This window comes from Salvia miltiorrhiza, chromosome 3 (assembly GCF_028751815.1).
Source record: "Salvia miltiorrhiza cultivar Shanhuang (shh) chromosome 3, IMPLAD_Smil_shh, whole genome shotgun sequence".
Lineage (NCBI taxonomy): Eukaryota > Viridiplantae > Streptophyta > Magnoliopsida > Lamiales > Lamiaceae > Salvia > Salvia miltiorrhiza.
This window is the reverse complement of record NC_080389.1, coordinates 5,062,815-5,081,586: the sequence shown is the minus strand read 5'-3', so window position 1 is coordinate 5,081,586 and position 18,772 is coordinate 5,062,815. Positions and strand designations below refer to the sequence as shown.

At 36.9% G+C, this 18,772-nt stretch overlaps 1 protein-coding gene and 1 long non-coding RNA gene across 3 annotated transcripts; one reads left to right on the top strand and one right to left on the bottom strand.

Annotated features, from left to right (window-relative positions):
- LOC131017155 (uncharacterized) lies at window positions 1-2,689 on the bottom strand. 2 transcript variants are annotated; one of them, XR_009099455.1, is made up of 4 exons: window positions 2,374-2,689; window positions 1,067-1,135; window positions 857-903; window positions 257-521 (listed from the first exon to the last, which is right to left on the bottom strand). It is a non-coding gene; the product is annotated as an uncharacterized LOC131017155 (long non-coding RNA). The 2 variants fall into 2 exon arrangements; XR_009099456.1 differs by lacking the exons at window positions 257-521; window positions 857-903 and adding an exon at window positions 1-184.
- A 936-nt stretch (window positions 2,690-3,625) lies between these two features.
- LOC131018178 (probable disease resistance protein At1g59620) lies at window positions 3,626-16,953 on the top strand. Its single transcript, XM_057946898.1, has 3 exons — window positions 3,626-4,554; window positions 15,262-15,459; window positions 16,439-16,953. Exons 1-3 carry the CDS (start codon window positions 3,648-3,650, stop codon window positions 16,951-16,953), a joined length of 1,620 nt encoding a protein of 539 aa, XP_057802881.1. The 5' UTR covers window positions 3,626-3,647.
- Window positions 16,954-18,772: the final 1,819 nt, after the last annotated feature.

The window sequence follows — 18,772 nt, the reverse complement described above, 5'->3', positions numbered from 1 at the left end:
TTTCTAATGTTTTGATGTCAACCTATTTCGCCCATTGAAAAAAGAAGTGGATATTGCAATGGATCATAACATCCATAATAATGCTTTATTCTATGTCTGTCGCCGGAATGAGCATGAACTACAATATCCCGCTCCAATGGGATATTTTCATTATTTCCCTCAACCCATATAGCTGCAACTTGATCTGCACGTGAAGAATTATATACTCGTTGATCTAAGTTGACATCTTTAGAAATATGAAGTTGAACATTGTCCATTGAAGGATAATCTTTCAATCTTCGAAAGAATTTTGCATACGGGTTGATCTCTAAAATTTTTATGAACATCTGTACAACTGCTTCTGACAAAACTTGATTTTGCATTATGTTAATTCTGTTCTCAACCTCATTTTATGTGTCATAAAAGTATAGCTGAAAAACGTTGGAGACGTATATTGTGGGACCAATCCAGGAAGATCATGTAAACCTTGCCTTGTGCTCGAAAAGAATAAACTCCCCGTCTTGCAGATGACAATTCTTTATCTAATTTTACACCGAACGAAGTAAATGAGAATATACTATTATAAGCACGAATATTCCTTGTGAAATTAATAGCTTCTTCTGACTGGGCTGTAAACAATTCATCCAACTCCGGAGGAACTTCAGAAAACGCAAGTTTAACTTTCCCATTAATTATCACAACAAAAAGTAGAAGGTTCATATTCAAATCTTCTTACACCACAATGAATGCAATTGGGTACATTTTTCAATTCATGTAGCAATGAACCTAAATAGATAAACAATATAATTAAAAAAACATTAATAGTTTATCATAATGTATTAAACGTATTTTTATCTTAAAAGAATGTAATACTTACAATTCAAATCACTTGTAGATTTTTTCTTTGTCTATATACCTCATTAGCTGCAATATATAAATATAAATATATCAATTTAAAGAATATTTTGATTTGTGCTCATATCGTGTGATATGTGGTGATTATATGTGGTGTCTATATATATATATATATCCCTTAATATAAATACTTAGAACTTAGAAGCTTGTGCGCTCATGCTATAGAAAATACCTGAAGATGAGCTTGTTTTGCGCAATGTGACTTCCATGTTCATAATTAGTGTATATAAATTTTAAAATCCTGCAAATAAATATTTATTCTGTAACACAAAAATAATAAATAATAATAATAAAATAACAACAAAAAGGAATGTTAATAATAATTATAAGTATAACTCTAATCAAATAAATATAAACATATTGATATGGCAGCAAAACAATTACTATATCATTATATTTTATCAAGGCCTAACTTTCACAACTAATTAAATAAAGGCCATTCTACAAACCCAAAAATTTGCATAACTTATAAATCAGCCTAAATGACCAAAACAAAAATTTGAGGACATAACTGAACATTCAGAACCTTTGGATACATGTGTCCTGCAAATATGGTATAATAAAGTTTATTTTTTCCGTTTTCTATCATGAACATGAAATATTTTCTACTTTTTGTCAAATGTAATAACGAATTAGCAATCATAATAAAAAATTTATATTAAAATCAACAAATATTTTAAAAATAAAAAATGTATATTGCTATTTCCAAAAACAACAAAGACAATTAAAATTATGAAATTTATGAGAGGTGAAATATACTACATGAGATCATTTTTCTTCTACTAATAGAGATTGTTGATATGAATCTCATTCTTTGATTCCTCATCAAAGCCTAAATCCACCCCACCACCACATGCAAATTACTCTCACTTTATCACGTGGGATCCACAAGAAAAACACACCTGAAAAACTTATATAAACAAAGTCTAACAAAAACATGAAACTAAGCAAAGCCAGACAGGTTTATTGATTTAGAACATGGTCACTAAACTCAGAGTTAAACGACATGCTTTTGGAATTCTGAACTGTAATTAAATCAAAGCTTTTGGGGATACAAAATAGTTATTAGGCTTAGAGATAGATTGCAACACCACCGTGCATTAATTACAATCATCTTTTTGCATGCTTTCATTAATTATATCTTAGTTTATTATTGGGATTGATAATCTTAGATACATGAGCAATGGGAAATACAAAGCAGTGCTTCACAGATCAGTGGTAAACAAGGAAATAACAAGAATTTCATGGCCAGTTTTCATGGAGCCACCTCCACATCTTGAAATCGGCCTCATCCTAAACTTGTAGTTCAGATATACCAGAACAGAATAAACATCAATCAAACAACCAAAACAAAGTAAATCAGCGCATTGGTAATATCACCATCAAATACCAGCAAATCGATTCATACTGAAAACAATGAATATAATATGATAGGCGTACTTCATACTGAAAACAATGAATATAATATGATAGGCGTACCTATGTGCGGAGCAAATTGTGAAATTCCAGTCGACAGCGGCGACCTGCGGAGCAAATTGTGAAATTCCGATCGACGGCGGTGACCTGCCGGAGATTGGGAGAACTAATATCTGCTCTTGTGGGTGGGTTTTGGAGAGGAAGAAGAGGATGCCTTGTGAAGGTAGAATTCTAATGCAATACATATTGGTGATGTGCTAGATTACGTCCATTAATATTAATTTGTGTTAAATTTAAAAATTATATTTAGTAGTTTTCGTTTCCACTTTTTCACATTGGTTTCGAATCCACTTAAAATATTAGTTTTTGATTTATAATATAAAATATGTAGAGTTTATAATATAAAATATGTAAAGGGGTAAAATAGGCAATCCACAAGTTGTCCCATATAATGCTTAGGCTCTTTTTCTATTAGTATAGATAAATTTATCAATGAAATTAAAGAGAACGCAACCTAATATTATAAAACCATAGTTCGTATATATATTCACATAATCAAAACTCAAGTAATACTTGATAATCTAGGCAGAGCTAGGAAATAAACAAAGGTATAATCAAGATCGTCAAGACAGTTAAGAATAAATTCTACGCTAAAACTACGTCAAATACATCGAATTTCTTTTATACCAAATCTTTTACCAATGAGAAATAGAATTAATCGTAGAGTTGAAAGCCAAACTAATAAAAATATTCAAGCCTAGCTAGAGATAGGAAGTAGAAAAATATACTTCCTCCATCTCCGAAAAATATGCACATTTTGTCATTTTAGGCTGTCACTTAAAAACACGCACTTTCCATTTTTGAACACTATCCCACCCACCATAATCTCTTTATTTTTTTTAAATCTTACTTTTGATACTTATTCACAAAAAAAACATCATGATCCACCATTACTTTTTGTTTAATGATTCCACTCACAATACACTCGTGCTCGTGTCACCCACACAACCGCATGTTTTTCGGAGACGGATGGAGTATATCATTTCACAAGATAATATAAATAATCTATAGATCTTTTTTTACCCCCTAAAAAAAATTCTTATATAAGCTTTTTTAAGTGGTTTCTACTTTAAATTTGTGGGGCATATATATTTGCTTTACAGCCTTACGAAGATTAGAATAAAAGTGGTACCTAGTTTGGAGTGTTTACTTTACACCCTTATGATTATGAAGATTGGAATAAAGTGTTCGCTTGTTTGCCATATTTAATTAAGCCCTAAAATGGTGAAAAGTTTGGCATCAGAAAATTTTAGAGAGCAATTTTGTCATCGATCATTATGGCAGCTGAAGCGGCAATCTCATCTGTGGTCGAACTACTGGGCAATCAGTTGATTCAGAAGGTTAAATCCCTGCAAGGCGTCGAGGGAAAGGTGGAGTTGCTGAGAGAGGAGCTGAAGAGGATGCAATCCTTTCTCAAAGACGCCAACAAAAAGCAATTTGAAGACGAGAGCGTGCGTAATTGGATCTCGAATATCAGAGAGTTGGCTCAAGATGCCCAAGATACCATCGAGATCTTCCTTCTCAACGTTGAGAGTGCCAAGAATGGGGGGCTTATCAAAAGATGTACAACCTTCCCGAAGCGTATGCACCACCTCGACAAAATTGGAGATGAGATTGAGTCGATCCAAGCTAGGCTTGATGCCATTGACAAAAGCCGCGAGAGGTACGGGATCAAGGATCTCGGAGAGGCAGCTGAGTCGGCATCGAGATGGCAAATTGAAATGCGGCGGCGGTTGTGTCCTTGGCAAAAGAACGAACACCTTGTGGGCGTTGAAGATGATTTGAAAAAGCTGCTGCAGGAATCAATTCTGCATGAGAAGAAAGGGCTTTGCATTGCGGTTTTAGAGGGTATGGGCGGGATCGGGAAATCTACACTTGCCCGGGAAATATACAACCACCCTGACGTCGTTGCTGGTCCATTCGAACGTCGTGGTTGGGTTGTGGTGTCGAGTGAATTTACACCACAAGAGACCATCAAGCAGCTTATCTTCGATCTGCCGGGCTCTGACAAACAAAAGGTGCGTGAATTGGAGGAGACGATGAAGGACAATCGATACCTCCTACAAAAGCTTCAAGAAATGCTTTACAAGCAATTGGAGGGAAAATCATATTTGATAGTTCTGGATGATGTGTGGGAGAAGGAACATTTGGAATCTCTCATCACTGCTTTCCCACATCAACAAGGTAACCATACCATTTTGCCTATTCCTTATTAGGGATAATTTGGTTTAAAACCATAATCTTTGCCTAAATTTTGGAATTTCCCATGAACTATGAAAGTTGGGTATAAATACATAAACTATTTTGTTGTTTGGAATTTCCCATAAACCAAGTTTTGATATTCAAAAAATAACCCCATTATAAAATTATTTGTACTTTGACCCCTAAAACTTTTGATTTTTGACCTAAAGACAATTTATACCTAAAACATGTTTAAGATTGGGCTTAAATGGTATATAGGCTGGAAACTTTCCTCGTGCCCGATAGATTACTTTGTAATCTGGGTCTGGACTGTGAGACAATGCCACGTACTGTTAAGCAAAAAACAGTTTAAAAGATCCTAGTCTAAAATGGTATCAGAGCGGGTTTTAATAGAGGAATTATTTAATTATTAATTTATTTTATGATTAACCCATGTGGGAGGAGACTCCATTAGAAATTATGGATCCGGACGAGTGTCCGAGATGTATTGTTTACAGGAATTCTCTTCAAAATTTGGAGAGAGAAACTACTCATCTTATAGACGATCTAAACTGGAATAATCGAGCCCTCGTAACAAACATTCGGCGAGGAGAAGAAGCGGAAATTATTCGTGATATCATCACGGGTATTCAATCTTACCATGAGACTCTCATGGGAATCGTCGGAATAAGAACGGCGATTGAACGAACCAGAGATGAGGCCCATCAGTCACACGACTGATGGAACCAAAAGACAAGGCGGGAGTAGCTTTTCCAAGCTACCACAAGATCGAGCCAAGCTCTTCCGACAACGTCAATTTGCGGGAGATCCAGAAGACGGTGGAATATTATGGCGTCAAGCTATACGATCTACCGATGGAGCTAAGCAGAATATCACTCAAACAAGAGGAAATATTAACCCTCTTGCGTGATATCCAGAAAAGAATGGAGGAGATAGAACGGCGAAAACCATGTTCCGGAAAAATCCGGAAAAAATGGTCCAAAGACCCGACGTATCCATTGCCACTCGATGCAGCACCCAAGGAGCTGACACCAGAGGACATAATTCGAATCATGAAAGGCAAATGAATAGCCTTGATCGAATCGGATTAGAAGATCTACAGGAGTTAGCAGAATCTTTTGCTAACCTCAACATGGTGGATCTAAAAATGAACCAAGAAGATGAGGTGCCCAACCTTGAGGTGCCCAAACCTGAGCACCAAGAAGGAGATTCGTCAAAGAGGGGTGGGGCTTCAGATGATGCAAGCCATTACCAACGAACCAGAAGACGCAGGCCACAGATGTGGGATACTCCTGTACGTAGGAAAGGCCACACTTGAACCAATCCATCCATACGGATTGATTCTCAACCTTGATGAAGCCAGTTTCAAAGATTGGGAAGGACTCATCGATGAATGGGCTTCAGCAATGAAGATTGTGATTGCCACGATCGAATATGACAAAGAAGAATTTGTCAAAATCTTCGAGGCAAGTTTTGCGGGCATGGCAAAACAATTCTGGGATAGAGCCGACACCAAAGGAAAGAATGAATTGTTCGGCCACACATCGGCGGCTGAAATTCTTACGTTGGCTACCAAGCAGATTAAAATCCATTTTCTTGGAATGGGTTTTTTCGAAGGATCTGCAGAAGAAAAGCAAAAGAAATATCATCAGGCACTCTACAATCTAAGATTGGTTGTGCTAGAGCCAAAAGCTCTCGATGAATTTCTGCGCCTATACACCCTATATGTCCATATGGGGGTGGTGGATGATCGAACTGCCAAGGACCTCTTTTTCACAAAGTTTCCAAGTCCATGGAGGGAGATGCTCACCAACGAGTACGTTTCACCTGGAGAATATCCACTTGATAGTGCATCAAGAAGGATGTCTTATGTTCACAAGAAGCTGTCCGAATGGTGTCAGAAGGCAGCGGACCAGAGGAATCTCAAGAAATTGAGGAAACTCAATAAAAGATCTCCATTATTGATATGCGACAACATTGATCTTCCAACAGAGATTGGTGCTGAGTTGCTGTATCAAAAGAGGAGCCGAAAGAAGCATAGGTACCAACCCTATGAAAGAAAGTCTAGAAGAAGTTCTTGGAAGCCAAGAACTATGTGGACCAGACAGAAGGCGCGCTCCTACAAGTCAGGCCAACGGAGCGGACCATCAAGAAACCAATTCTCAAATCAAAAGAGAATCCCGACGAGAAAAACTTTCAGACGTACCCAAACTAAGGCAAATGAAAGTTTTAAAGATTGCAACTGCTGGACGTGCGGTGCAAAGGGGCATATTTCAACCAATTGCCCAGACAACGAGAAAAGGAAGATAAGAAGATTCGAATCCACACCGGATATCGAAGACGCTATCTACCACCAGGAATTGATACCCGTGTATCAATTCAAAGATATATCCTCTGATGAGAGTATATATGAGCAAGAAGAGGTCTTTAGTTCTGAGGATTCGGAGATGACCGATGGATCAACCGGAGACGAGTCAGACTAAAGAGGAGCAAGAGGTTCACCACACCCAGAAGGAGGATCAGAATGGATTTACCAGCCATTTCCTGATTCCACAAGAAGAAGTGGTGAAGAAGCTCGTGAGAAAACTCAAGAAGGAAACCGAAGAGGTTCAAACCTATCAAGGGTTTTCCAATGGAAGATTGAATCGAGTTTTAACCAGCTTGATTCCAACTAAAAGGAAGCATCATGTCTATTTTGGCGTCACAAGCCAAGAAATGGCGCTTCCAATTGAGATCACAAGTAATCAGGTGGAAATCCAGCTGGTTCCAGCCGAAGAAATAAGGCAGGATCTCAAGAAAATGAAGCCAGAAGTCGCAAATACGATGAAATGGATTCATATTGGAGCAATTCAGTTGGTAATCAAATCTTCCCTTTTCCCAGGGACGGACCAACCAATTGATGTCGCACTTTGCGACAAAAGGATCAGAGATGCCAGAGGATCAATTCTGGGAGCTTTTTCAGGCAATCTCTATGCTAAGAAGATTATAACCGAGTTCTATCCACAAATCGCTTATAATTTGCAAGATTCATCCTTCAGCCGAGCCCTGACTCTCTATCAGGACTACAAGAAGAAGGAATACATGACGGATGAAAATAGGCCATACTCACTGACTTATCAAGTCTCGTATGCCTTATCAAATTCCCATCACACAGAATTATTTCTGGGAAGAGAATATATTGAAATTCCAGAAATATTCAAGGAAGTGGCCAAGGCAGTCAATCCAAACCGAGTGGAGATTCCTCAGATCAGAGAAATCGACATCGACATTGGAGACAAGCCGGTGCTTAGCCATACTCAGAGTCTCAGACTAGGAGCACCAAGGCTATCATTCTAAGGAAATAGGCTAACTTCAGGGCCTATAACAAGAAATTTCTCTCATTCATATGAGAGAAGGGCGATTTAGGAAACACCAGCTCCAGACATGAGAGTTAAGCTCAAATGTCCCGAAGGATGGAGACAGGTTTCCACAAGATTTGATACAACTAACAAGGAGAACAAGTTTCCTTGTAGCTCGTTGTATTATTTGGCAAATCCAGGAAGCAACCGATACATCGGAACTCTGGAGGTTGGAGGCTTTGAAATCCAGGCCGAAGGCCAAGCCGGACAAGAAGCAGACGTCCTGATTTTAGGACGAGATTTCCTTGACAAATTTCAGCCATGGTCATAGAAATCAGGAGGAATGGAGATCACAATCGGCCGCCAAAGATTGATGATCCAATGACAAGTCCATTCTCGATATACATCTCTGTAGGGATGTTATATGAGAAATTCAAAGCAGAATATTTTGCTGCTTATGTGGATTCGGGAGCAGAAATCTGTACATTAAAACGAGGAGTTTTTCCAGCAGAAGTGGAAGAAGATCTACCTCGAATTGCAGGAAGGGATTTCTCCAAGAAGATTTTGCTTCTATCAAAGGGAGTAAAACAAACGGAAATATTGATCGGCGGAGCAGGACAGACACCTTGGTACAAGGTCAAGACTCCACCAATTTATTTCCATGATACCGGAGCAGATATATTATTCGAAAATAAATTTCTGTAAAGCTTCAAGAGGTACATACAGGACAATGAAGCCAGGAGGCTAGTGTTCACAACCAATTGTGATCACAAAATCATTGTGCAAAGGCTCAATGGAGCTTTTCATCGATCAATGCCAATCAAATTCCGCAGCAAGCGTGGTGATGATGGCAGACTCCGGAGACCCCATATGAAGGATCAAAGGAGATTCAGAGAAGTTTTGCTCAAATGCAGAACTGAGGCATTCCCAAATCTCTCTGAGGAAGAAACTCAAATCCTCAAAGTATCCCTGATATCACACAAAGATATCAAGGAAGAAGAACAGGTGTCCATAGCCGACGTCAAAAGGAGAATCCAGAAGTGTTACCACGAGGATCCTTTGGCATGGTGGGACAAGAACCAGCTCAGAGCAACCTTGAAAGTTAAAACTGGAAAGGAGCATGAGTTCGTAAGGTACAGACCTATCCTGATGAACCCTCAAGATCAACAGGATATGATGAGTATAATCAAGGAACACCTTGATTTGAAGCTGATCGAAGAAGGAAGATCACCCTACAGCAGTCCTGGATTTCTGGTGAGAAATCATGGGGAGATCAAGCGAGGAAAGCCAAGATTGGTCATTAATTATAAAGGGATTAATGACATTCTTGAGTTTGACGGATACTTCATCCCAAGTAGAGAACACCTCATCAACTGCATCAGAAGTGCAAGGGTATTCTCAAAATTTGATTGCAAATCAGGATTCTACCAGATTCGCATGGAGGAAGAGAGTAAGAAGTTCACAGCCTTCTCAACTCCACAGGGACATTATGTCTGGAATGTCATGCCAATGGGGTTAGCCAACGCGCCTCAGATATTCCAAAGGAAGATGGATAATCTCTTCAAAGATTATTCTTCGTTTATGTTTGTTTACATTGATGACATCCTTATTGCATCAAAAAACATTCATGAACATGTCAGGCATCTGGAGATCTTTGCGGATGTTTGTCAACAAGAAGGACTAGTGCTGTCAGAAAAGAAGGCAGTCATAGCCACCCAGAAGATGGAGTTTCTGGGGATCGAGATCGATGAATCTGGGATAATTCTGCAAGATCATATTGTGGAAAAGGTCCAGGGATTTCCAGAGGATCTTAAAGAAAAGAAGCAGCTCCAAAGCTTTCTCGGAGTTGTTAACTTTGCAGGAATGTTTATCAAAAATCTTGCAGAGCACCGGAAAATCTTCAGTCCTTTACTGAAGAAAGATGTTCCATTCATATGGAAGGAGGAACATCGGGAGGGTATGAAGAAGTTGAAAGAAATTTGTAAAAATCTCCCGAAACTTTCAATACCACAAGACGAGGATGACTTGGTCCTCTACACCGACGCGAGTGATTTCTGGTGGGCAGCCGTGCTTACTAAGATCACCCCTTATGGAGAAGAACCTTGCAGATACTGTAGCGGTCTTTTCTCCGACGACGAAGCTGTGCGATGGCACATCAACGAGAAGGAATTCTTTGCAGTGCGAAAGGCGTTTAAAAAATGGCCGCTTTTCTTACTTGCTAAAAAATTCGTTTTGAAAGTAGATAACACTAACGTTAAAGCTTTCTTAACAAAAAAGATTGAATCTAAACCTAAAAAGGCTAGATTGCTTAGATGGCAAGCAGAATGCCAATATTATGATTATGATATTGTCATCTTGAAATCTGATCAGAATGTTCTTGCAGATTTCCTTACAAGGGATGGAGCTCCCTGAAGTGGAGGCCATCGAGGCAATATAGGGGCAGCTCTTTGAAAGTCTAGAGCTGCTACAACAAGAATGGCAAAAGTGTGTTCTTCACACTAAACAAGCGGGAAAGATACAAGCGGCTGATGAAGCCCAAGTATCCAACCAAATCGATGTTTGCTTCATGAAGATGTTCAATCTTCAGGAAGTTCTCAACAAGCCGCTCTTGCGCGTTATCCGAGAAGATCGGATTAAAGCAATGCTTTCCGTACAGGGCGGATTACCTGTAGCAGGGGATTCAAGTACCCCTAGCACGAGTCCTAAGGCGCCGGTTTTACAGCCGGAGTCCAAAGGAAAAGATGTTGTTAAGGGGTCACACCCTGAATCAACATGTCAACCCTCCACCTCTGGGGTAAAAGAGGAAGAGATCAATCTTAGGCCCATGACAGGCCAAGTTAAGGTTGATACTAATTTTATTGATTTTTCTCCTTCTTGGCAGATGTATCAAGACAGGTGGGAGAAACTTCTCACAAGAAGGGGCATTAATCCGGGAAATTGCCGGGTTGATGTTGCAGGAAAATATCCAAGAGTTTGGATGACTCCAGGAGCCAATCCGAACGACGTCAAGGAATGGTATGAGTTTGGGGCATTAGCCTCAGTCTATACCACCTCTCCAGCCTTCAACGAAATCAAGGGTCTACCCAAATGGATCTAAAGAACGGTGTTTGAGGCATGGGAGAACAACGAGTCCCTTAAACGGGGAGATGTTCTGAAACTGTACTTCTTCAGCGCAGCACCAGAACCCGTGGGAAAAGGGGTCCATGAAGCTTTCCACTTCATCAAGCTTCGGAGACCTGATACGGGAGCCTTGAACCGAATCAAAGTTCCCGATTTCCAGGCCGCAATCGTTTCAACATTCAAGGAGGATCAAATCTCCACGAGACGAGCATGGGGTATATGGGTCTGTCTTACAGAGATGGACAAAATGAAGTCCAGATTCAAGTTCTTTCAGAGCTCGGATCTAGGATCGTTCCTGGTTAATACAATGACAGGAACAACAACCCAGTTTGCCGAAAAATCTTTCGAAAATAAGAGGCAAACGATATGGGACAACAAGATTGCGGGGAGCAAGGAGACTCGTCGCAAATTCTGCAACATGGCTCATCTGGGCCAGTGGATCGAGAAAATCTGCGATCAATGTTCGTCGCAGAAGGAGCCAGAATTCGGCAAAGGTTTCTTCCCGAAACCTGACAGAAGGAGGTTCCGGTCTGATGAACATGACGAGCGTCAGACTCCAAAAGGAAGAACCCCTCGGGCACCAAAAAAGTAAGGTGGCCGACAAAGCAAAGTGACTCATGTGATTCACAGCAAGGATCGCACCCACAAAAGAAACGACAAAAGTGGGTAGAATGACAGGAGGACCACTCACCAAACGCTCCAGGACAAACGTGAGTGGAAGGAAAAGCAGCCGACCCCTACCAGCATTATCACAAAGCGATAGAGCAAGGGTCCAGCACCATGTGATGACACCAATAAATGTCGGCAATCAAGGCCGACAAAAGAAGGTGGCTGTCAATTTCAAGCAAGCTGGCCACGAAGAAAGAATCCGAGGCCAACAGCCGAGCAATAATAGAGGGATTCAGACCTCTATATAAACCCAAGTGCTGGAGAGAAGAAGGACATCCGAAAATCACAACAATTTCACACATCACTTCCTCTCTCTTGAATTTATCTTTGTAATTTTTAATTTTATTTTCAAAGTTTTTCGTTTTAGTTTCAAGTTTCTTTTTATTTTATGTACACAAGTGTTAGCTACTATGAGTAGCTAAAACAAGTTAGTCTCCTCCCTTGGGGAGTATTTTATGAAATAAATTAATTATTATATAATTCCTCTATTAACGCTTAGTTTTTGTCCAACTATTCCGATTGAGTAAAAATTTATCTTTATTTTTCCAACAAAGTATTGAGTCGACACTTAGTGAAGGAGAAGGGTTGCAACCATCTCTTGCGAGTGTGTGGTTGGTGCGTGCCAGGTGGGCAGACGAGCCGTAAAACGCAACAAGACCGACTCCTGAAGAAGACCAGTCGACAAAGGTATAATGTTGGTTTAAATTTAAGATTTATTTCGAAGTGTTACGGAAGCATGTTGGGCCTGATTACGTGTTAAACTGTTTTTAAAAAATCATAATGAGGGTATTTTGTCTTGGTATTATATTATGGTGGGGTCATTATGCAATTTAGGTTTATTTTGGGGCTGATTTGCAATTACTAAGAATGGGTATGGGAAAAACCAAACATAATCCAAAGATGATGTATTTACACCAAAAATTCAAAGTTTATGGGAAAAACCAAAATCTGGATAAAGATTGTGGATTTAGAACAAATTAACCTATTCTAATTAATTTGATTTTGATTCTATGCAATATTTATTTTTTTCAGTAATGTTCGACTTCATCCACTTAAATTACTCCCTTCGTCCCACGAATCTTGACACGTTTTCCTTTTTGGGCCGTCCCATGAATCTTGACACGTTTCCATTTTGGGTAATAATTATTACCTTCTCTCTCTTACATTATCACTTTTATTACTCTCTCTCTCCTACTTTATCACTTTTATTACCTTCTCTCTCCTACTTTATCACTTTTATATTTTATTAACTACACACTTAAAACACTAATCTACAACTTCTTAATTCTTGTGCCAAATCCAAACGTGTCAAGATTCGTGGGACGGAGGAAGTACTATTCATTATTCTCTAAATTAATTTTTAGATTTTCAATTCATAGTTTTAATTTTTATTTAATAAAAATACAAGTAGTTTAATCCTACTAGAATCCTATAGGCTATAGAAAATTCCGAACAAAGACAAAACCTAGCAACTGTAGGTTTACATACCAATTTTACTAGCAGAAAGAACGTACGTTGTACGTGTAATTAATGTTATTTTAATTAATAATTTATTGTTTAAAATCTATTAATTCATTAGTTTTATTAGATAATTTATTGAATGGATATATTTATTTATAAGCCTTATCAATAGCTATAGATATAAAGTATTCTTTATAGATTTGGATGACAAATAAATGTAGGTGACAAATAAATGTATATCAAAATAGATTTATATTTTATAAATATAATAATTAAATATATATATATATAACAGGGGTAAAATAGGTAATCCACAAGTTGTGCCTTAGATTGTCTTAGGTTCTTTTTCTATTAGTATAGATAGATAAACTAGCAAAGAAAGTATGCATTCACGCAAGTGAACTAATTTACATAAATTAATTTTTGTAATTGAATAATTATTATATTGTAAAATTTGAGTAGTCAATTTTTTTTACATCTCTCTATATATATATATATATATATATATATATATTTATCACTTTATAAAAGTATATATGATCGAAGAACTTTGTTTTACTAAAAAAGTTCAAATTCAAGCAACTTTTATTAATTAGTTCAATATTCTTTTCACAAAAGTAAATCTATAATAATTTCTGTAGTGATAAATATTCATATATAAAAGTAAAAAGAGGCACTCTCCCGTGCAACCGATTGCACCGTGCAACTGGTTTCTGAATGACACTACTTCAACATAAAAACGACACTTTAAGATCTTCAAGTGTGATTTGGAAATGTTCAAGTGTCATTTCCGGAATGAAGTAGTGTCATTCTGGAAACTAGTTGCACGGTGCAACCGGTTGCACAAGAGTATTTGTGAAGTAAAAATACTATTAAATTTTGAAAATTATAATATGGATATATTATAATGTAGATTTACATTAACGTTAAACTTGAAAAAAATTAAGTTATTTACTACTCCCTCCGTCCCACTAAAAGTGGTTTGTATTCCATTTTGGGCCGTCCCACTATAAGTGGCATATTTCCATAAATGAAAAAATTTAACCCTTAAAAAAATGTTGGCCCTACCACTTTTAATCAATTTACACTTTCTCCTTAATTTTCGTGCCGAAAAGTTTTGAGCACTTATAGTGGGACGGAGGGAGTATATTGCAATAATTTCAAACTATTATTAATTTATTTTTCTAGCTGAAAATAAAACAAAATATTAACGTTAATGTACACTTACATTACCGTTTGTTTTGCACGAATTCTATTATGGGAATGTAATCTGATTCAAAAATATTAAATTCCTATGTTTAGTTAAATTTTTATCAATCAAGAAAGTAATAAGAATCCTCACAATAAGGAAAGTAGTGCAACTTTCTAGAATTCTTATTCTCTAATTTCTGTTAGGTATTCTTTTTCTTAATTTTCAAGATTCTTACTTACATCTACATTTAATATTATTTTATAAAATGCAAACTAAAACTTTTATTTAGTATGTATTCTGTGTCGTTTATTATTATTATTATTATTATTATTATTATTATTATTATTATTATTATTATTATTATTATTATTATTATTATTATTATTATTCAGAATCCTAATAATTATTTTTGATGTTTTCAAACACAAGAAAATGAATCTATGGAATCATTTTCCTAGGAATAACATTCCCAATTGACATTACTTTTCTACCAAACAAACATGTCCCAAATGTTTTATTGTAAGCAATTTTGAAATTATAAAAAAATTATGAATGAAAAAGATTTTACGTACATTTGAATCTATCCTTTGAATTTGTTTTTGAGACGGAAACCAGGTAAAAATATTACGTAATATCATCAGACAATATCCCGAAGCCAACCTGGAAATCATCAAACCATCTAGTAGTACCAATAAAATCTCTTATGTAATAGACGAGTACTATTTTTTCTTTTACTGGTGTTTTTTTCCAATGGGTTTTCTCCAGAAAGGTTTTATTGAAGCACGGCCCTAATTAGTTAACACCTTATTCTTTTTTCTCCTTTTATATAATTTATATTTCAGCAGTAATGACCGATGGAACCGTTGAATTTGTTTCTTTGAATTAATCAGTTGTTGCTCTAATGGACAGATAAAGCAAGTAGATTATTGGTTACAACTCGCAACAAAATTATTACAAAGTATGATCAATATGTGCACAAGATGAGTCTCTTAGACCCCGAAAAGAGCTGGGAATTGTTGTTAAAGAAGGCATATATTGGTTGCACAGTTAGCAAATGTCCAGAAGAATTCGAGAGTGTGGGCACACAAATCTTGGAAAAATGCCATGGTCTACCATTAGCTATCAGCGTTGTAGCAGCCTTACTCGTGGAAACACAAACCAAGAGTGGATGGGAACAAGTTCTTAACGAAATAAACTCTTATTTATGGAGAACTGAAATCGACGTATCAACAATTTTGGAGTTGAGTTATCATAATTTGTCTCCCCAGTTGAAGTCGTGCTTCTTGTGCTTAGCCTTTTTCAAAGAAGACTTTACTATCCCAACAAAAGGCTAGTAAACATATGGGATGCACAAGGATTGATCCAACACGAAGGAAGCAGAACAACTGATGAGATAGCGAGAGGTTATTTAAATGAGTTGATCAATCGAAACATGCTTCAAATTCAAGAGCTAAACGTCAATGATCAAGTCAAAAGTTGTCGCCTCCATGATCTTGTCCGCGAGGTTTGCTTAAGAAAAGCAAAGGAGGAAATAGGTCTGGAGATAGTAAAGAGGGAAATGCGGATTTCATCATAATCATCCTATAAGCCTCGCCATCGTGTTGTCTATGGCGAGAATATTAAGACTTCCTCGTCAAATCAAAATAAGCATGTACGCTCTCTTTTTCTACATAATGTCCAAGGAATTTGGGATCCAAATATGACCATTCAATCTCATTACTGGAAGAGCTATCATCTCCTTAAGACACTCGAGCTTGACGACATTGCCTTTCATAGATTGCCCAACTCTTTTCGGTCATTGATTGGATTGAAGTGCTTGAAAATATATAAATCTCGAGGCAGTGTGATCAAACTCCCAAGCTGGTTTGATCATCTTAGAAACCTCGAGGTTCTAGACATGAAATGGTGCTATGTAGATTTCCCAAGACTAGTTTCACTGGAAATGGACAGGCTACGTCACTTCAGCGCATATCTTGTCCGTGGACTAACAAAGATAAACATGTGGAAAGATATTGAGTGTTTGACCACAAGGATTGGATGAAGTGCATATCAACTCTAACGAGTAGTTGCCATCTTCGTGAATTAGGCATAAGTTTTGATGAACAAATAGAGCGTCAAGAGTTGATCATAGTGAGAGCGTCGTTGGAGAAGATGCAGAATCTTGTCATACTTCACATATTAGGGTTGTTTGGTTGTCCTACTGACATAGCATTAGCTGTGCCGCACCTCGCCAATCTCACCAAACTTAAACTGTATAATCCGATATCCAAATGTCCAACTGTGCGTATGTTCCCTCCAAATATTTCTCACCTCACGTTGATGAGTTCCGAGTTAGTTGATGATCCGATGGCAGAGCTGGGTAAGCTTCCAAAGTTGTTCTTCCTCAAGATAGAGAAACAAGCTTACTTGGGTGAAACGATGCTAGTTTTGTGTGACGGGTTCCCCTGCCTCGAAGCCCTGGTCCTTCGAGATTTGGATGAACTGGAGAGCGTCTTCATAGAAGAAGGTGGAATGCCGAAGCTCAAACATCTCCGAATCCGTGAATGCCCCAATCTGAAGACTAGGAATCTACCGCAACACATCAACATATTTATTGAATAGACTCAAGCTTACTTTACTTATCTTTAGTTATTCCTGTGTCTATGTGTAAAAAGACATAGTAAAATGTAACCTTGTGTGTGTATATTGGTCAAGAGGTAGAGTAGTTAATATATCAAAGGGCTTAGGTTCGACTCCATCATAACGATATTTATATAAACTAGTAGAAGGAACGTGCGATGCACGTTTAACACATGTGATTTTATATGATGAAAATAAATTATATAGATATTATTATTTAGTTTTAAATATTTTTATTAATTAATTGTATGTATGAAATTAATTTATTCATTTGGGTATTATTAAAATTTAAAAAATTCATCAATAAACTATTAATAAATAAATGAAAATGTAGAAACTAATATTCATAATATACGTCTAAATAAAAATGCAAAAAGATCTATGAAAAATGTCCTAAATTATCTAAGTACGAAGCAAGACGAATTTTATTTTTTTTGTTATTTGATTTTGACGATTGGAGATATTTTCTTCTTATTTTTGGTTTGCGACAAAATGTTATTCAACGACATATCGTCGTCACTTGTAATTTCAATGTAGTCAACATTTGGTAAAATTTGTCATTGAGCTTTGTTTATTGTCATTGCAAAACAAAGTCTGATAGAAAATTGCTTTCATCTAAACTGAAAAGGATATGTTTCATTTTCAGTTGGAATGAAGACATGTTTTCCCATATGTTGTCCAAACATTATCTCTGCATTAATGACATTGCCTTTGAAGTCTCTGCATACTTGTGCCATTACACAGACCATTTGATGGATCTAAATTCCTTAGAAGAATTATTGGACAACTTTTCTTTAAGACCAATTTATGTGGCGGTAATACATTTGGAGTAAAAGAGTTCAAAAAATCAATGTCATAGTTTATTTACATTTGTCTGTTCAATAGCTTCATCAAAACTGTTGAAAATTTGTTCTTCTTTAGGAAACATGGAATGTCAACTTCTCATTCATCTTATCCATATGCTCATTTTTTGGCGTTAATATTGCTCGATTTGTCATGAACTATGCCGAATATGCATTCCTTGCTAAGCTCGAAAAAATTGTTGCGATAAGTCTTTTTATAAATTTTTTCATACTCAATTACCATATCATCTAGAATTTTGATATTACCTTCATCATCCATTGGTTCTTCACTATTTCCAACACTTAGTATGAATTTTTAAATTATGGATCATTCTTGGATCTCATGTTTATGGACAATGTGATTTTTTTCATTTTAGATCATAAATAAGAGTTGACCAAACTTGATAATATAGTCCGGTAAACTGTAGCTTTAGGAACAACCGACAATACTTGTCTGAAATCTCCTCCAAAACAGAGACTTTTCCACCTAAATCTTTATCATTCCACATCACATCTGTTAACAACTTATCAACATTTTCAATTGCCCATTTTTTGTCATAGGTGCTTCATCTCATATAATCAGTTGTGCTCTTCGCAATAACTCTGCAGGTGCACTTTGTTTAGAAATTGAACATTCACTTGTTTCATCAGATTTCATAGGTATTTTAAAGCGTGAATGTGTTGTTCTCCCTCCTGGCATGATCCCTGCAACAACTGCATTTGCAAGTGCTATGTGATTTCTTAACCTCATATGAGCTAATCGTGCACAATATAAGAAAGTCATTCTAGTTCCACCAGGTCCATCTATGAAAAAAATTCTACCTTCTGCTTTTTGCATGAAACTCAAAATTATAGAAAATGCTTTCTGTTGGTCATCATTCAACTTTAACTTAGCATCTTTATCCCTTAGGAATTTTTATCGACACATCATCTTGTATCTCTCTGAAATAATTATTTTC